Source organism: Phyllostomus discolor, chromosome 4 (assembly GCF_004126475.2).
Source record: "Phyllostomus discolor isolate MPI-MPIP mPhyDis1 chromosome 4, mPhyDis1.pri.v3, whole genome shotgun sequence".
NCBI lineage: Eukaryota > Metazoa > Chordata > Mammalia > Chiroptera > Phyllostomidae > Phyllostomus > Phyllostomus discolor.
Genome location: NC_040906.2, coordinates 81,620,237 through 81,641,675, shown reverse-complemented (window position 1 = coordinate 81,641,675; position 21,439 = coordinate 81,620,237). Strand labels below are relative to the sequence as shown.

At 36.7% G+C, this 21,439-nt stretch overlaps 1 protein-coding gene across 2 annotated transcripts in view; it reads right to left on the bottom strand.

Annotated features, from left to right (window-relative positions):
* Window positions 1-7,876: 7,876 nt before the first annotated feature.
* The window catches only part of HNMT (histamine N-methyltransferase), a 40,653-nt gene continuing 27,090 nt past the window's right edge, over window positions 7,877-21,439 (bottom strand). The window contains exons 5-6 of one of the 2 annotated variants that reach the window (XM_028509383.2): window positions 19,800-19,893; window positions 7,877-9,039 (exon numbers count right to left, since the gene is read on the bottom strand). In XM_028509383.2, the coding sequence (XP_028365184.1) occupies window positions 8,684-9,039; window positions 19,800-19,893 (450 nt within the window). In that variant the 3' untranslated portion in view covers window positions 7,877-8,683. The remainder of the gene's footprint in view (window positions 9,040-19,799; window positions 19,894-21,439) is intronic. The other variant, XM_036023547.1, reaches the window with a different exon arrangement.

The following is a 21,439-nucleotide window of genomic DNA, read 5'->3' as shown; positions in this document are numbered from 1 at the left end:
TCTGGTTCTTGTGTGGGCTGGAAAGCTCTGAGGGTATGGGAGAAGGTATAGAAGCAACTTAGACCTCAGTTTCCTTGTTAATTAAACTGAAATAAAAATAGTAACTAACTCATAAGTTTTTACAGAATTAGATTAAATAATGGAACAGTGCCTAATAATATCATAAGCCCTCAATAAATATTAACTATTAATAATGTGGATGCCTTAAAATTCTTAAAGGTTTATTTAATCTAGCAAAGAATCTTCTTCCATGATCAACCCTTTTTCAGACTGGAAATCTATAAATTAAAGAGGCCAAAGAAAATATATGGAAGCAAACAAGTGCTGACAAAGTTATGGAAAAAAGGAAACCCTAGTGTACTGTTGGTAGGACTGTAAACTGGTGCAGGCACTGTGGAAAACAGTATGGAATGTCCTCAGAAAACTAAAGATGAAACTGCCTTTTGACCCAGTGATTTTGGTGCTGGGAATATACCCTAGGAATTCTGAATAACCACTTCAAAGGAACCTATGCACCCCAATGTTCAAAGCAGCACAATTTACAATAGCCAAGTGTTGGAAGCAACCTAAGTGCCCAACAGTACATGAATGGGTCAGAAAACTATGGTACAATTACACAATGGAATATTATGCAGCAGAAAGAAAGAAGGAGCTCTTACCTTTTGTGATAGCATGGATGACTGGAGAATATTATGCTAAGTGAAATAGGCCAGTCAGTGAAAGACAAATACCATATGACCTCACCTATAAGAGGAATCTAATGAACAAAAGAGACTAATGAAAGAATAGAACCAGAGGTTTGGAAACGTGGAACAAACTGACAGTGACCAGAGGGGACAGAGAAGGGGATAATAGTGGAAAGAAGGGGAAGAAACTACTCAAAGAACATGTATGAATGACCCATGGACATGGACAATGGTGTGGGAATTAACTGTGGGAGTGAGGTGTGGGCTGGGTGGAAGAGGTCAAAGGGAGAAAAATTGGGACAGCTGTAATGTAATAACAATAAAAAATTTAAAAAGGAAAATATATGGAAGCAGGTAAGCCTGAGAGCCAATGTTTACTTCACCATTCCTAAGGCACAGATGGGGAAAGTCATGGATTGCCAACCTTACCCAGGCAAATCCATCCCATGAGGTTTCTTCTGAAACAATAAGACCTGGGTAATTTCCTTGTCCTGTTTTCTAGACATCTTTTATACAGTGAGAAATAAGTCCAAATTCTTGTTTCAGTCAGTCCTAGAGAAATAAAAATCCTAATAAAATAATAACCAAAACATATTGCCATTTGCAACAACATGGGTGAACCTTGGAAATGTTAGGCCAAGCAAAATAAGTCATTCAGAAAAAACTAAACCATGTGATTTCATTCATACGTGGAGTGAAGGTGCTAAAACTGAAAGTTATAGGGACAGAAACAAACAATATGGTGGTTAACAGAGAGAAGGATGTGGGTGTAGGGAGGGTAAATGAGGCTGAATATTTTGTGATGGAAGATAATTTGACTTTGGGTGGTAGACACACAATGCAACAGATCATGTGTCATGGAAATGTATACATGAAACCTGTATGATGCTATTAACCAATGTTGACCCTAATACATTTAATAAAAAGCTAAAATAAAACAAAATGCAAAGACTGTAAAGCACCTCTCATTAAAAGCTGTTGTGAGGTAAATGAAACCTCTTGGAAAACATGCAGAACAGTCACAATATCTTGATAAATAGGCCAAGGCTGCAATATGCTTGTGCTGATAATAAGTAGCATGGAACAACTTCCTTCTCTGCAGAACCCTGGGGATTTATGTCCAGTCTTCACTGGAAACTCGAGAATTAACTCATGAAACTCATTCATCAACACATGGAGAAAAAGGGATCACAGTGTAGAATGAAATTAGCATGGAATTAGTTAGTTGTAGGCCATAAAAAGAGGTACTGACATTTTCCTGCACCTTCTGTATCAAATATCTTTGGAAAACTCATCCAGCTTGGACTGTAGTTGATGGCCCCTATGATTTATTTCAGCATTTTCTACTCAAGGCAGGTTGTTCACAAAGTCCTTCAAGTATCATTATGATGAGTCAGGAAACATAGATAATTCTTCAAGAGAATGTGATCATGGGAAGACACTGCTTATACAGAATATTCACAATGTGTCATTGCAGCCTTCAGAACAGGCATTGCTGTATTTATTAATCCATTGCTACAGAGATTGCGGCAATCTGACATGGATCCCTAATGAATTTTTGGCACATTTGGAAATTGTGACTGTCATTGCCCAGGGAGCTTCTTAAATCAACCTCCATTTTACTGCAGTCGCCTTTTCATGGTATATATCACATTGACAAATGGATTACACAATCCATAGCTTTAACTACCCTGTATTAGTTGATCTCATACTACAGATGTGTGTTGCCCAGCATATGAATTGTGGCACAGCTAGGATATGGTGACAGATAATTTAAACATGAAATTGATGATGCTTGGGACCAAGTAGGAATAAGAGAGAAATAAAGGCAAAAAAAATAAGGCAAATGGATGGGAGAATCAGGTATCTGTGGTTAGATTAAAACAAACTTATTCATGAAGCACAGTGTTTAGAAAGAGTTCCATTTCACCATTGAATGAGAAGATTTTTTTTATATTACACTTTGATTTCCAATTCCTTCTTCTCTTTGTCATCAGATTCCCTTCAGTTTGCAAATGAACATTTGGGGGCAAAGGTAATTAGTTCCAAGAAGTCTTAATCTTTAAGAAAAGCTGCATCTGAGATAAAAAGAGGATTGTAAACTTAATTTGCCCAAAGTGTAGACACACAGTATGAAGTCAGATGGTACAGGGTACAGCTTATCTCCTGTTACAAACTTGATTTGAGAGCTGGGCTAAGCCATTTAATTTACCATTATTTCAGTTTCCTCGCCATCAAAAATGGGATTATAATAACCAACCTTTTAAACTCATTAACAGTGAAATGAGACATTATATACTGTTCTAACTAGGATACTTGGGAAGCAAGAGGCAGACCTAAGAGAAAAGGGTGATTTCAGGATAGACAAAAATCAGAAATGACAAAGGCTTAACTTGAGATAAACTTTCCAAACTTATCACCTGTTTAAAGGCCATGTGGTATTTATTGTCTCAAGTCAGCTCCATTCCTCTTTCTAACTGTAGCATTCTAGTGAGTCCCTCCCACATATGGGTCAGAGTGGGAACTCTGAACTTAAATTTATTTCACGACCTGTCAGTTTAGCTACTATATAAAGCCACTCAGCTTTCTGTTTTCATGTATGGCAAGGTCACTCCCAAATCAGGGCCTTTGTATTACACTTCATTCTTCCTGAAATGCTCTTCCCCCCTTTGCCTAGCTTGCTCCTTCATTTCATTTAAACTTCTGTTCAAATCTCACCATTTTAAAAAGGCCTTCCCTGACCACTCTTAATAATATACCATCTGGTATTCTCTTCTTTGTCTACTTTTATTTTTCTTAATAGTGACTATCACTATCTGACTTTTTTTTTAACTGCAGTACTGCCCTTGCCTAGAACAATGTCTTACATTGTGATCAATAGTAGTTAAATGATATATTTTATGAACAAGCAATACAACCAATGCCTGATTTCTCCAGAATTTTAATTCCAGACTTCTAAGAGAAGAATTAAAAGGATCCATTCCATATTTTTCAAAAGGAACCATTCCAATCAAATGATACTTAGCCAGTTAGTGGACATTGGTCTACTCAGGGACAGAGTTGGGATGGGATCACTTCATATAGTACCGAGTGCAGGTACTTAGTGTCAAGCAGGCAGATTCCCTCAGTGAGGCTTAAGTATCCCGACCCTGATGACACCTTGAGTTTTGTGAAGCACCAGCTCAGCCTCTAATAGACACAGAGAGGCCATATACCTTTGACTAGAAATGTCAAGGTCAGGAACTAGTTTGGCTCCTCTAGTAACTAGCTCTCTGGCCTCAGTCATAATAGACCTTAATTTTACTTTTTGTCTGCTCTGAATTTTATATTGAATTTTTGTGAGCAATTAATAATAATCATAGTTAATATTTTTGAAATATCCTATGAACCTGCTACTACTTTATGAGAATACTTATGTAGTTAACTCCTGAAACACTAGTTATCCTCTGAGGTAGGTTACTATGATTAACTTCATTTTGAAGACAGAAATGTGGGAATAGAGAGAAAATAAGTTTCCTGAGATCTCTTAATGAGTTAACAGAACCAAGATTCAAACCCGGGAAGTCTGGTTCAACCTCTTCATCTAATAGGACTATTTCATACATTCATTCCCCTGTGAGGCTTGGCAAGAAGTCCTTTTTTCTTAGAAATAACATTCTAAGGGGGTAAACACATGCAAATATGCTCTTAAAATGTTAAAATATGTTGGGTAAGCTATTATTAATAAACATTTAAAATACATAAAATATACCCTCAGGTCTGTACACTTAGACTTAAGATCTAGTATTCCCTATGACCCTTGCATCTGTTTTTATGTAGGTACAACCAGAAATTTAAAATATTGTGCCCAAATTGACAGAGTTTTCAATGAAGACATTTGTTAATTTTTTTAGGCAAATACCAAGGCCCTAAAACATAGTGTTCCACTTTAAATAAGTTAAGGTTTATACTAAGGGTTTTGTTGGTTTTCCTGAGCTATGTTAAAATAAGAATATAAATACATAGCTATGAAAGATTCTTGAGAAGTACAGAATTCATTGAATACCTATTATTTAGTATCTTCCATATATGTGGCACCATGTTAAACACTGGGAGATGTACAATGATGTGTAAAAATGTTCCAAACTCATGTTGCAGGCTTTTTTTTTTTCTGAATCTCAAGAACAAACTTGAAAAGTCAGTATATGACTACCCTGATCCTTTGTATGGTCTAGTGCACTGTAGACAGAAACCAATAGTTTTATCCAATAGTTACAAGACTTTTCACCACCAACTGGTAGGTGTTCATGGAGATTTTATTTTTAAAAAGGCTTGAGTGTTCCTGTTACATTAAATTGAAGCAAGTGAGAATTTATTTATCCTTGTATTTTATAGTAAGAGCTGTATAGGGATGAGAAAAAGGTTGTATGTATACACAAATATGTATACACAAACTATGGACTGCTGTTCTTTTCTTTTAGTAGCATGTTAGTTCTATGCTTTTTTGTTTTGCACATTTGCCTTTTTTAAAAGGCCATAATATGCTCTGTAGAGTCTTGATTTCCATCCTTTTGGCAAAGTTGTTCAAGGTCATCATGGTCCATATTCATCAATCATATGTGCCTCATGGATTTCTTCTGTCAGTAGTACGTATCAATATGATTAATGGTTCAGGGTTCACACTGAGGAATCTGATTGGGTAACTGTCATGTCATTTGTTGAAACTTATAATTCAAAAACCATTAATGAAGTTGTCCAAGAAAAGAGGGCAATACAAGCCTGTTTCAGTCATGATGAAAAACAAAGCTTAGTCATTTGTTAATGCAAATAGGTTCTGAACTTCAGTGTACTTCTGGGTTTCTCTTTAAAGTGTCTATAGTGCAGCATTAAGTAGTAGCTCTGTAATGTGAGTGACTATGATATTGTGTTGAAGGCTTCATTACTTTAAGAATGAGTTCAGGAGCGCTTTAGTAAAGCCTTACATTTGTGTTGTTTCTAACATGAAGTAAAAGTTTTTTACTTACCTTAAAAATATATTTATGAAGAGCATTCTGGCCAACATGGAAGCATGGATAGATATGCTTTGCTTCCCTGCACATTCAAAAGAAAGATAGCAACCATTTTAAAAACAAAAACCAACCAGAACTACTAGAAAATCAAACTGTATTGAAGTCCAACCACCAAGGAGTTAAACATTCATCCAGACTGGTAGATGGGGTGGAGACAGAAAGCTGGGGCAGTGAGGATGTGCAACAAGGTGGCTGGAGGACCGAGATATCATATGTTCATGTGTGGATAAGCCAGGAGGAATAACCAGGGAGCAAGACACACCGCATGCAACCCAGGGTTCCAGTACAGGAAACTAAAGCCTCAAAACCTCTGGCTGTAAAAACCTACATGAGTTTCGGCAGCAGGAAAAGTACCCAGTCTCAGGGAGTCATTGGAGGGGCCCACAGGATCCTAGAATGTACACAAGAGCACCCACATGGGAATCAGCACCTGAAGAGGCGCAATCCTCTTGTAGAAAGTGAAGAAGTGACTAAAAGCAGGGCTAGAGCCGAGCAAGCAGCACTGTTTCCTCTCTGAAGCCTTCTGCACATGCAATGCTACAGTGCAGGGAAGTGAGTTGCCCCACCCTGGCAAATACCTAAGGCTCCATCCCTTACAATGTAACAGGTGCGCCGAGATAAAGAAATATGGCCCAAATGAAAGAACAGATCAAAGCTCCAGAAAAAGAACTAAGTGATGAGGAGATAGCCAACCTATCAGATGCACAGTTCAAAACACTGATAATGAGGATGCTCACAGAAATTATTGAGTTTGGTTTCAAAATGAAGGAAGAAATGAAGGCTATACAAGGTGAAATAAAGAAAAATATACAGGGAACCAACAGTGAAGGGAAGATAACCAGGACTCAAATCAAAGATTTGGAGCAAAAGAAAATAAACATTCAACCAGAACAGAATGAAGAAACAAGAATTCAAAAAAATGAAGAAAGGTTTAGAAACTTCTGGGACAACTTTAAACATTCCAAAATCTGAATCATAGAGGTGCCAGAAGAAGAGGAAGAGCAAGAAATTGAAGAGTTATTTGAGAAAAAAAAAAGAATGAAGGAAAGATTCCCTATTCTGGTAAAAGAACTAGACATGCAAGTCCAGGAAGCTCAGAGTCTCAAAGGAGTTGGATCCAAGGAGATACACACCAAAGCATATTATAATTACATTACCCAAGATTAAAGAGAAGGAGAGAATCTTAAAAGCAGCAAGAGAAGAGGAGACAGTTACCTACAAAGGAGTTTCCATAAAATTATCAGTTGATTTCTCAAAAGAAACCTTACAGGTAAGAATGACTTCTTACCTGGAAAGAAAAATTTAAAGTCATGAAAAGCGAGGATCTAGATCCAAGATGACTCTATCCAGCAAAGTTATCATTTAGACTAGAAAGGCAGATCAAGTTCTTCCCAGGTAAGGTGAAGTTAAAAGAGTTCATCATCACCAAGCCCTCATTACACAAACTGTTAAAAGGGACTTACCTAAGAAAAAGAAGTTCAAAACTATGAACAGTAAAATGAAAACAAATTCACAACTCTCAACAATTTAACCCAAACCAAAACCAAAACAAACTAAGCAAACAACTAGAACAGGAACAGAATCACAGAAATGGAGATCACAGAGAGGGTTATCAGTCGTGAGGGCGGGGGTGAATTGTGGGAAAAGGTACAGGGAATAAGAAGCATGATTTGTAGGCACAAAATAGGCAGGGGGAGGTTAAGAGTAGTATAGGAAATGGAGAAGCCAAAGAACTTATGGGTTGGTTGTCTGTGTACGACCCATGGACATGAATGAACTAAAGCAGGGGGAATGCTGGAGGGAGGTTGGATGCAGGGCAGAGGGGGATAAATGGGAGAAAAAAATTGAGACAATTGGAATAGTATAATCAATAAAATATACCTTAAGTATATGTTTATTTATTAACTAAAATTTATTCATTTATTTATATAAAGAGATGTATACTATTTTTATAAGAATCATAGATGCTTATTATTAAAAATAAAAGCACATCAAATAAGTTTTTAAAAATTCCCTGAAATCTTACTTTACAAAAATGACTCTTGTTGAGATCTTAGAGAGACATAAAAGGGTACAGAGTATGAAAAAAGATTTAATGTTTTCTAGAAATTGAATAAATGATTAAGAGGTGTATTTTAAGTCAGTGGATTTTAAATTAATTGTGTTGATATAGCTGGCTTATCTCTTATAGGAAAAGCAGCTTATTCTCAATCTCACTCTTTTACACTTGTACTAGTTTCAAACATATCAAAGAAATATGTTTTAAAATATAAAACCACAAATTATTATAAAATGTTAATATTTCAAAATGGTTTTAGAAGGCCTTTTAAAATGTGTCAAGAACCCAGAAATTAAAAAAGGAAAAAAAGAAAAAAAACTTCAGTATATTAAAAAAAGAAACAAAACATTATAAAAGTATTAGATGAGACTAAAAAAGAAAACAAGCTGAGAGGAAATGAGAAAGAGTTAATTTTACAGTATCCTAAAAGTGCTTACTTTTAATAGTCAATACAAATGAGATAGCAACTACAATAGAGGACTGCACAGACAAATACTTCTTCACAAAAGGGGAAAATCAATACACACTTTCTTAGTGTTCAAAGTATCAATAAGCATATACTTTAGTAGTATTTAAAGAATCCATAGTACATTCTTTATTAGTGTTGTAGGAAATTCCAGTACAATCAACAAATGGAAAGAATTTTATTGTCAATAAGCCAGTGAAACTTAGTTGTCTCATTTTTCCAACCTGGAGAAGGGATGGGATAATATCCACAATATCATTTATACCTGTACGTGGAAGTCCAAGAATGTTATAATTTTCTAGATGTTATACATAAGAGAAAATGTCTTATTTATATTTATGAAATTTATTTGTAATTTGAATACAGAAATAAATGATCAACATTGTTTACAATATAATTTTTAAGATACTCTCATGATTGATATTTATGCTTCAACCACTATGAAACTCAGATTATTATTAAAAAGAACCTTTCCATCTTTCTTAACACTGAATTCAGGCTCTTGTAGAGCTTTCATAATTTCTGCTTTGAGATCAGGTGGTGCTGTTGTATTAAAGTTGCAGGTTTCTGTTAAAAAATCCAAAAGCAGGGCTCCATTTTCATTACCATCAATAAAACAGTCAGATATGTCCATGGTGGAAGGAAGGTCATGACACTCATATTTAATTCCTAAATTATCCATCATCTGGGTGAGATCAGTTGCTGTGATGTACTGGCAGAGGTCATCACGGGGTAAGCGGGATCCGTACTTTTTCCATAGCTTGTCCCAGCCACTGGTTCCTGTGAGACAGAACAAATTTCATGCTTTCATTTATTCTTTCTTTCATTTACCTGCCCTGTGAGGCTTTACATTAGACAATCGGGGTAGAGTAGTCAATTTAAAAAAGAAAAGAAAAAGAAAATATATCCTTGCCCTTGTGTAGCTAAAGTCAAAGAATGAAGAGTTTGGGGGTAGGGAGAGAGAAAGTTAAAAAACCAAATAAATAAATAATCATATATCAGATGGTGTTTAATGCTAATTAAAACAAATCAGAGCAAAGAATAGTAGGGTCAAAGAGTTGGGTGGACTGCTGTTTTATATACAGTGGTCATAAAAAGTCTATCTTATTACATGACATTTGAGTACAGACATGACAAGCCATGTAGATATAATAGAGAGATTATTCTAGGAAGAGAGAAGAGCAACTGCATAGGACTTGAGGTGGGAGTATGCTTGGCATGTTTAAGAACTAGCTGGGAAGCCAGTGAAATTGGAATTGAGTGAACAACGGGGAGAGTGGCAGGACATGAGAAGCCACTGAGGTGCTATCTAGTAGAACTTTATGGATTGATGGACTCAACATGATTTACTCAAACTAAAGACTGGGTAGCTTCTTGTGTCTATCCACTTACTACATTCTGCCTTGGACTGCCAATAACTAGGTGGATTTCTATAAACTTTGCCCCCTTTAGAATATGTTTTATCAATGTCTGCTGTATTTAATTGAAGACCCAGCCCAGTGTAGAAGCTAAGATATGCAGCAGCTGAGGGAAGAGAGAGACGTAAGTTAGACTATTCTTCTAATACTTCAAAATTGAGATGAGGTTTGTTATTTATTCTTTCAGAATCTCAGTTTTACCATCTATAAGATGGGGATAACTGTACTGACCTCAAATGCAACTCAGAGTTTTAAATGAGGTACTTTAAGTGAATCTATGTACAATGCTGAGCACATAGCAGATGTGTAATACGTACTGAAACATATATGAACATTACATAAAATAAGTTTGATAATGTATTTCTACTGGTTGTAATCTTGAGACTGTGAAAAAGCAAATCTCAGACTTGCAGCCAAGATGGATGCGTAGGTAGACACACTGTGCCACCTCACACAACCAATATAAGGACAACAACAATTTAAAAACAAAAAACAACCAGTACTGACAGAAAATTGAACTGCATAGAAATCCAACAACCAAGGAGTTAAAGTAGACACATTCGTCCAGACTGGTAGAAAGGGCAGAGTCAGGCAGCCAGGGTAGAGTGGGCTTGCAGCAAAGCAGTGCTGTAAGACTGAGCGAGGCAGCAGATTATGGAGGGGTGGGGCACACAAGGTCGCTGGCAGACCAGGCAGTCCCACATTGGCCCACAGATAAATCAGGTGAAACTGGGGAGCAAGACAGATGGCACAACCCAGGGCCCCAGTGCTGGGAAATAAGCCTCAGAATACTGATTAAAAACAACTGTTGGGGTTGAGGTGCTGGGAGAAACTCCCAGCCTCACAGAAGAGTTCATTGCAGAGAGACACACAGGGTCCTAGAATGTACACAAACCCACCCACATGGGAATCAGCACCGGAAGGGTCCAGTTTGCTTGTGGGAAGTGGGGGAAGTGACTGAAATCCTGCAGAGAGCAGAGGAAGCACCATTGTTCCCTCTCAGACCCCTGCCCCACATACAGGGTCACAACCCAGTGACTAGGTTGCCTGCCCTGGTGAACACCTAAGGCTCTGCCCCTCACTACATAACAGGCAAGACAAGACTAAAAGAAAAAAAAAAAAGGCCGAAGCAAAAAAACAGATGAAAGCTCCAGAAAAAATACAACTAAGTGACAAAGAGATAGCCAGCCTATCAGATGCACAGTTCAAAACATTGGTAATCAGGATGCTCACAGAATTGGTTGAATTTGGTCACAAATTAGATGAAAATATGAAGGCTATACTAAGTGGAATAAAGGAAAATGTACAGGGAACCAATAGTGATGGGAAGGAAACTGGGACTCAAATCAATGGAGTGGACCAGAAGGAAGAAAAAAACATCCAATCAGAAAAGACTGAAGAAATAAAAATTTTTAAAAATGAGGAGAGGCTTAGGAACTTCCAGGACATCTTTAAACATTCTAACATCTGAGTTATAGGGGTACCAGAAGGAGAAGAGGAAGAACAACAAGTGGAAAAGTTATTTGAACAAACAATAAAGGAGAACTTCTGCATTCTGGCAAAGGAAATAGAATTCCAGGAAGTCCAGGAAGCTCAGAGAGTCCCTAAGATGTTGGACCCAAGGCAGAACACACAAAGGCACATCATAATTATATTACCCAAGATTAAAGAGAAGGAGAGCATCTTAGAAGCAGCAAGAAAAAAGGAGAGAGGTACCTACAAAGGGGCTCCCATCAGACTGTCAGCTGATTTCTCAGAAGAGACCTTATAGGCAAGAAGGAGCTGGAAAGAAGTATTCCAAGTCATGAAAGGCAAGGACCTACATCCAAGATTGCTCTATCCAGCAAAGCTTTCATTTAGAATGGAAGGGCAGATCAAGTGCTTCTCAGATAAGGTCGAGTTCACCATCACCAAGTCCTTATTATATGAAATGTTAAAGGGACTTGTCTAAGAAAAAGAAGATAAAAAACACGTACAGTAAAATGACAGCAAACTCACAATTAATAACAACCACATCTAAAACAAAAACAAAAACAAACTAAGCAAGCAACTAGAACAGGAACAGAACCACAGAAATGGAGATCACATGGAGGGTTAGCAATGGGAGTGGGAGGAGGAGGGAGGGGGGAAAAGATACAGAGAATAGTAGCATAGATGGTAGGTAGAAAATAGATAAGGGGAGGATAAGAATAGTATGGGAAATGTAGAAGCTAAAGAACTTATAAGTATGATCCATACGTGAACTAAAGGGGGAGAATGTGGGTGGGAGGGGATGTGCAGGGTGGAGGGGAGTCAAGAGGGAAAATGGGACAACTGTAATAGCATAATCAATAAAATATATTTTAAAAATAAAGAAAAAAAAGCAAATTGCTGTTCAAAATCGCCAAGTGCTGGAAACACCCTAAGTCATCATCAATAAATGAGTGGATCAAAAAACTGTTGTACATTTACAAAATGGAACACTATGCAGCAGAAAGAAAGGAGGAGCCCCTACCTTTTCCAAAACCATTAATGAACTGGAGAATATTATGCTAAGTGAAATAAGCCAGTCAGTGAAAGACAAATACCATATGATCTCACCAATAAGAGGAATCTAATGAATAAAATAAATGAATGAGCAAAATAGAATCAGAGGCATGGAAACAAGGAACAGTCTGATGGTGACCAGAGGGGAGGGGAAATGGGGATAACAGTGGAAAGAATGGGAAGGCACTAGTCAAAGAACATGTATGAATGTCCCATGGACATGGACAATGGTGTGGGGATTCACTGTGGGACCAGGGTGTGAGCTAGGCAGAGGAGGGCAGAGGGAGAAAAATTGGGACAACTCTAATGACAATGAAAAAATTTAAAAAGAAATCTATAATTATAATAAATAAAAATTCATATTTATTTGTAGACCTTCTAATACATGCATGTAATACTGGGCTGTTACCTACACAGTCAGTACAGTGAATTAAGAGTGGTCATTAAAGCCTGACTGCTTGAGTGAGAAGCCTGGCTTTTCCTCTTACTAGCTGTTTGAACCTGTGTCTCAGTTTTATCAAGTGTAAAACAGGAATAATAATAGAATGTATTCACATAATTACTGCAAGAATTAACTAAGTTAAAAAGGTAAGGCACTTAGTTCCATGACTAGCACATAGTAAACATTGTTGAAGTGTTAGATAATTAAGTTGGACTTGGCTAAAACAACATGAAAAAGAACCTATATTTTCTATGAACTTCCAGGATTAAGGGTGAAGATTTCCTTTACACAATGGAATACTATCTTGTCGTAAAAACGAAGGAACTCTTGCCCTTTGCAACAGCCTGGATGGATCTGGAGAATATTTTACTAAGTGAAATAAGGCAGTCAGAGAGAGACAAACACCATATGATCTCTCTTACCTATGGAATCTAATGAACAAAATAAACTGACAAACAAAATAAAACCATAGGCATGGATACATGGAACAGAATGACAAGATCTCAGAGGGCAGGAAGGTTGGAGGGACTCGAAGAGATTAGCCAAAGAACATATAAAGTCTGTCCAGGAGGTATCCAGCCATGTAGAAAGAAAAATAGAGACATTTATTGAAGAAGATACAAGAAACATTATACATAGGACAATGATGCCTCAGTCCCTTGAAAGTAGGCACCTTGGGACCTCACAGAATTCTTCCAACTGCCATTGGCTTGCCTGTTGTATTTTCCTGAATCTCATCAATGGTCTCAAATCTTTTCCCTTTCAAAGGTGATTTTAGTTTTGGAAAAACAGAAGTTACAGGGAGCCAAATATGGGGTGTAGGAGGGCTGAGTAACCTGGGTAATTTGATGTTTCACCAAAAAACTCTGCATGAGACTTGATGCATGAGCAGGCACATTGTGATGAAGCTGCCAATCACCAGTTGCCCATAGCTGTGGCTTTCTGAGTCATCCAAATAGATTCCACGAAGAAAAGTGTCAAGCTTAATGCAACATTTCATGCAGATTCCTTGCTTTACTTTCTCATTTTGAATATGATGGCCTCACAGTACACACACTTACTCAACAGTGTCTACTGCCCCCACTGACCAGCACAGTGAAGTCATTATTATTTACACATGCGCATTCCAGTCCACTCTCCTTGGCTGTTTCTTTTGCATGACACTGATGTCATGCAAACCATTCTCATTTTATTAACAATGGTTCTACTTTTTCCAGATAGACCTTGTATATGCATATATGGATAGTCCATGGACACACACAACACTATGGTGAAGGCTGGGGTGGGGCAGGGGGTGGAGAGGGGCAAAGGACAGAAAATTGGGGGACATCTGTAAATAGTGTCAACAATAAAACAAGTGAAGATTTCTTGAATTTTTTTGGTTCCCAAACCTCTTTGGTTTCATGATCTAATGAAAGTAACTGACTCTCCAGAAAAGTACACAAATAAGACACATCCATTTCATTATGCATATAATTACAGGATGCTCAAAGACCCCTGACCCTCATCCATGGACTAGGCTAAAGTTGCCTGATTTAACTCAACAAAAGAGCCTACACAAGGCAGAAAATAGTAAATAATAAATAGCCTAAATAATTGATGTTCCATTTATATTTCAGAAGAGAGAATGATAACTATAGAATATGCTCTAGGAATTGGAATGAAGCAGAAAAAAATAAAACCTTACTTCAATGAAAAAAATGAGGGTCATGAGTATGTATTAAAAGATCTCTCATTCCAAACACAGTGATTATCTTCCCAAATAAGAATTTACCTACGAACAAGACTTTATAAGATAAATATTTCGGTGGTTGAGGAGAGCCTCTGCCATCATTATTTTTTTAACCTGGCAGAAAAAAATTAACGAAACACTAATGACAGAAAATGTGCTGGTGTCAGATTTCTACAATTGGGTGCCAATTCTGAGCTGAGCAATTATACACTTTCTGACTGATGCATTTTCATAATGGCTCTCGGTGGGCACAACATACGATGGTACTTTTGTTTTCAACATGATCTAAACCAAATACTTTTTTCCCCACTATATTAAAAAGAACACACCATGATTTGCCTCCTTCCTTAGGTAAGGAGAAGGACAGAAAACTTTAATGATCTAGCTAATCTCCCTTAACCAGAAAGATTGCATTTTAATTAGCAACTTATCCAACCAATACCTGGTTACTACATTTGCAAAAAAACACGTCACTTGACACATTTCAGTGTGTGATACATCTCTTTTATTCTTATTTCTTTTACTTTATTTCCAAATCTAGTCTTTTATCTTCATCATCAGGAACTTCTGCTTGTTATAATTAAGTGAATATTAACTGAAGCTGGTCTAGTTCTGTAATGGATACTAGGAACACATATGGAAGCCTCTCTTCCCTCAAGCAGCAAGTATTCTAACAGGCTGACCAAAAATGCTGTGATTTAATTCTGATTTCAATTTCTCTTTCTTTTCCTAATTAGTTCCACTTGCCTACCCCTCATTGCTTGTATCCACCTATTTCAGTGTGCACTTCATGTGTGTAGATATGTCTTTGTTTTAGATTTTATTTATGTATTTATTTTTAGAGGGAGGGAAAGGGAATTAGAAAGAGAGGGAGAGAAACATCGATGTGTGAGAGAAAAAAATCTATCAGTTGCCTCTTGCATGCCTCCAACTGGGAACCTGGTCCACAACCCAGGCATGTGCCCTGACTGGGAATCGAACAGGCAAACTTTTGATGTGTGGGATGATGCCAGCCCACTGAGCCATACTAGTTGGGGCTACATGTGACTTTTTATTGATTCTCTTATTTCTGTTTATTAAATCCATCTTCAAATCTCCAGAAGTTTCCATATTATCTGATTCCACGTCCATCATGTAGTAAGTTTTAGCTAAAACATGTTTTTGGTTTTTTTGGTTTTTGGTTTTTTTTGGAAGGACATTTGGAAGTAGTTGTACTTTGGATATCATAAAGGAGAAATAATAAGCAATTATTCAGTTCAATTCAATTACATTTACTGGGAGTCTTTTAGGTGCTAAAGGCTTTGCAAAGATCTGGAACCAGAGATAAGAGTCAGAGCCTCCTTCTCTCAAGGAACTCTCCCATACTCCCCACATGCCTCTGGTAAGAAACTTGGCACGCTGCTGAAAATGTTTACATGTCTGAATCCTACTTTAAATTAGTAGTCTTTCAAAGGCAAATGCAAAGTTATCTTTGCAACCTTCAGAGCCTAGCAGTGACTGACCACAGGAGCTCAATAAAAGCTGGATGAACCAAATCTACACAGCTGTCCTGTGCAGCCAACCTAGAACTGAGTACAGTCTGTGTTTTGAATAAGGCTGAACACACACGGCTCCTGAGCCAAGTAAGGTGCTCTGCATAATTAAATCTAGAAACTGACTCCCATTTCACTATCTTATAATCTAATAAATTATAAAAATGAGTTCTCAAATAACTGAGTGATTCAGTCTAGTCAGAGAAATCATTAGTCAATTCAGTAATTGCTAAGTGTCTGAGATGGACAGGCAAGAGCCTTAGCCGTGTGGCATATTTAAGATGACCACATAGAACAAGATGTTAATCCAGACATCTTTAACTGCCTATATAAGACATGGGCTACATGAATGCTCCTAGAAATGTAATTTAATGACAAAATTTAACTCAGGCTTTACAAATCTGTCTGCAATGAGCACTCAGTTTTCTGCCTTGCAGTGTACCTATGAATGACAATATTGCCCTGAGAGAAAGGAAATATACAAACAGGTTTCTTCACTTCTAGGTGATTATAAAGCAGATTTCATTTAGAAAGTGCAAGAAACCTGATAAACACAGGACCTAATGTGAACCATTTTAGTGTAGGTGTACCAACTTTTGGGGCAACATTTAAGTTTAAGGAATGTTTTCATTGGACAAGTATGGAGAATAGGGTTTCAAGAATTGCAGATTGGGCTGAGAGGGCCATTTAGGGCAATGGTTTTTATACAGGGGAGGTGGGGAGTTGATTGGGCACCTCAGATGACCTGGAGAGCTTTCTCAAACTTCTTTACTAACCACAGAATGGTCTGGCAGATAAGGATTTGAAGTCAAAATGAAAAAATAAATGCCTCAAGAAATATAGTATATCAACACTATAAATGTTGATTGACAATGATATAAGACAAATCTGATTGTACATTTCTTATGATTAAATTTATCTCTACTGTTGGAAACTGATCGTGACTATTTTTTCTAAAAGATGACCCATATATTTATATTGGTTTTATTAATACAATGAAGCAATTGTTGCTATTTTTAAAAGATGAAACTGCAGCTACTTCTATACACTGAGGGGGCATTAGAATTTATCTCATGGAAATATGTGGTTAAGATGGATTTATAGGTGCATAGGTTTATCGAGGTGAGAAAAAGCAAAAGGGAGTTTGCTCTACATAATAAACATGGGGTGGTAGGGAGAAGTGAGGAGTTGGTATCTTTGCAAAGGTACTGAGCTAACAGGACATGGATGAGGTCTGGAAGAAGTTATGAGTAGGTACAAGGGAACTGGGTCTCAACTGAGGAAGAGAAAAGCTGGAAAAAGAATGGCTGTGAGATGCTGATGCTGAATTCTGTTTCTGTTCTTCCTCTCTATAGATGTCAACATCTCCCAAAATCAAAGAACAGTGCTTTGGTGAATGAAACAAATAGAGCTACGTCCATGTTTGGGGTAAAGCAGAGCAGCATCAAAAAAGATAGCTATAGCACATGAAAGGTTTGGCCATGAGAAATCAAAAGTTGAACTGGGAGCAGCAGTTTGGAGGAAACAGTGCCTGGCAACCATCAGAAGAATAACCCCCAGGTTTCCTCAGGAGTCACAGAGGAAGTGAGGGACTACTAAATTACTTGAGATGAAGGCCTTCAGTTATTTACTTTGGATTTTAAGCATTAAATATGAGCCTATAGACTAGTGAATCTGGAGACATTCAGATTATACAAAGTTGATGACAATTTTATTTACCTGAATGTTGGAATATTTGCTTTAATTGCAAAGAAAACTATATTCAACAAGGTCATTTGTGTTTTAAAGCTTTTATTCATATATAATAAATTTCTGTACTTGACTCTTCTGGTAAATAGAAGCAATAAAGCTGGAACTTTTAGCCTTAAGAGAGAAATGGAAACTCCAAAATAAAATACCTAAATCTATTTTTTCCTTTTGTTAAGTGGTTCTTTAAGAAGATATATATATATATCTTCTATATATATATCATATATATATATTTTTCCATAGTGTATAAAATATTTTAAGAAAGAAGTATATATGGTAAAGGAAGAAATGAATGAGAGTCCCTTTACTAATTCACCAACTGGTATCTGTTGCATGCTTGTGTCTAGGAACAGTATCTGTTAATGTTTTCCTCTTTGGGATACCTGTTTACCATATTATGTGGAGTAATGAAAAATTATGAACTGCATGCTAAAAAAGTAAGTAAAATATTTTCCCCATCAAACCACACTGATTGAATAATATTTGACTCAAAATACTTTTTAGATTAAAAAGCTAACTGATTTTTATTAACACTTTTCGCACTTTCTTTGATTTTTCCCAATCAAAATAGATATACATTGTACATATGACTCACATATATGCATAGATGCAACATAATGTAGGTATGATTATCTAGAAATAGCCCTTGAGTAAACTTAGATTCACAGACCAAGTTCACATAGCTAGGAAGTGTCTCGGCATTCTTACTTTCATGTACCATCATACATTTCACTGGGCCTGTTTTAGTTTGTACATTTCTTGATGCCAATAAACCATGGATTGTACTAACTTATTCATGATATACCCAGCAGAATCCTGTATCCATCAGGGCATTTAGTCAATTCTCAGTTGCTTGTAGACTGTTCATGCCACTTTCTAAACCTAGGCTGGCTTTTTCTTATTGGTAGATATTTACTCAAAGAAAACTGCCTTTCAATACTCAAATACTTTTTCTGAAAATATTTAAGAAAAGTCAAATATAAGTAAGAGTAGATCTTCTATGGATACTCAATATGTTCTAAAAATAAAACATGACTTCTGGATAAATTGGTGTTTCTGTCTGCAATACTTTTTCTGTATTCTTCATACAGATTACCAAAAATAGACTGCTTTCAATGTTGATAACTAAGTTTACTTTTGCATTCCTAAATGCAGAACAAAGTGCTTTACCTAAGTGTCCTAATTTAAACAGAGACTAGCAGGAAGCATCCACTTCCCATAAACACTTCTAAACAAGAAGACAGAACTCTCCCCTGACATTAGCATTTTTAACTAACCAGAGATGAAAATAGTATATCAAAATGTTCCCCTGGGGAAGAGGTTGTTTACAGGAGCTCTTATTTGCCAAACTCCCACATGGGTGCAAACAAGGATTAAGGATGACCACCATGTTTGTCATCTTTAAAGTCATTCTTCATATCTAAGAAAAAAATGAATTTTGTGACATGTGGTTTTTTGAGTATAGGATCTGGTATAAGCTTAAGAAGATATAAACTCTTTTACATCTACAATTAACCTGCCTAGTAATAGTAATACATGGTAGCCCCTAAAAATTGAAGAATAAAAGAAGTTATGAATCAATGAATTCAACGTCAATGTTTCATTTGTTAATATTTACTTATACTCTCTATATGGTACTTATATCCCTGGAAAAACCATGAGAGAATCAAATGTCATCTTTGGAAAATAAAACAACACAAAACAAAACAAGTTCACTGTTTTTAATAGTTATTCGAGAAAACTTATAATGGACAATATTGATAGTGACCCTAGAAATGCAAATTAGCCAAATATAATAGCATCCCAAATATTTCAAACTTTATTTGTTTGTTTGTTTATAAATATCACTGAGGAGAAAGCGACATTCAGGGAGGGAAAAGAAGGTAAAAAGAAAGATTTAACATTTTTAGTCTCATTAAAAATGACTGTTGTATTTGTTCTATGTTATATAAAAATAATTTATATATAGATAGCAACAATTTTTCTCAGGAGAAAGAAATGAATAGGCATTTAATTCCACAAGGCTCCCTAAATCGGGAGCTGTTGTGAAGGACTTGCCTAACACAGACTCCAAACACATGATTCCGTACATATGTGCACTGTTGCTATTTTCAAATTGAGGCTGAATGAAAATAACTTACCTGATACAACAATAATAAGAATCTTAGCGTTGGTAGCTAAGAGACTATGGAAGAATTTCAGGGTTGCTGGGATGTCTTTTACATAATACAGCATCTAGAAATAAAGGAAAAAAGAAATGAAACAGTTTTCTATGCAATATCTTTGTGTGCTTAGGCTAGATACTCCCGAGTAGATTTTACTGAACAAAACACTTAAGAAGTTTAAAAATTAAAGATGTAGTGTGGAGAGATAGAATAATATATGAGAAAAATTTTGAGGAAAGGGAAACTATGTTATTTGTTCAACTAGAGCCAAATAGTTTTAAATTTACTCTCTCTGGCTTTAATCACACACACATTTATAGCTGGAGACACTTACTCTCCACTCCACATGGAGGCAATGATTCTGAGCTTACTCTAAATTTTATGAATTGTAGTTCTTCTGGGAGAAATTGGGGCTAGCACCATAAACACAGACTCCATTTCACTGAATGTTGCTTTCAAATGAAGTCCTTTGTGCTAGCTTCACCACACATTCAGATGCTTTTCTTAAATCACAGAAACTATGACAGGCTTTGATGCTGACATACTCTCTAGGACAGGACTAAATAAAACATGAAGTTACATGCTTGGCCACAAGATACTAGGAGTCAATCTACCAATTTTTAATCATTCTGGACCATCCCTTGTGATGTGCAGGGAGTGGTCTTTATACCTAACACAGCTAGAGCTTGGAATTTTACATTGGCAGTAGAAAACTTTTTCTGAGGGCTTATATTCTTGGACTCCACACCTCCATAGACATTTACTTCTAGTATCTCATCTTTGTCTCTCTTGGACAAGCATTCAATATTTTATGTAGATTCCCATGGTAGAATTTATTGCATAAAACAAAACCAACTTAATCTATGGCTTCTCTCACAAATAAATGAAAGGAAATGGACTTATACATGGTCTTGCTGCCTCAGCACCTCAACAGCCCTATTTACTATTATGTCATTCCATGCTTCACCACAGGGTCAATACTTAGATAGGTACCCACATACAGCTAATCCATACGATGGTTAATAGTCTATTACATGACCTGGTGAAAAAGTGGAGGTGGGCCACAGCAGATACTCTGGAATTTGTTCTGATAGACACAGATTCTCTGTAGTTGACTGTCAACATTAAGATGAAAATGTTATGAGAGTGTTAGTACTATAGAGAACAATGAAGAGACAGAGACACAGCAGAGAAAAGTACAGAGTAGACAGAGAGGAGGAGAGGAATAGAGTCATAATGCAAAGGAAACAGAGTTGTAAGAAAAACCATACAGGAGCTTTGAGAGAAATGGGAGAATGATCTCTGAAGCTACAAAATTTCATACCTGGCAAAGAATGGATCCAGAATATAACTGCAGGGACTGGCTTTTAATAAAAGGAGGCTCTTGTAATAAGATGAAAGAAAGATATGATGGGTGCAGTTGTACCTATGATTGTAAATTTAGAGGGTAAAGAAAGATGAGTTTCTATCTGATGGCTTCTTCTCTTCCTATACAGAATAAAGTGAGGCCATCAGTTGGGAATGAGTGGTGGGAAAAGAGTTATATGAGGCATAAGGAGAGACAGGGAGGCATGAAATAGTTGTGTGAGGATGTGGGAAGCAAGCCTAATAGAGGA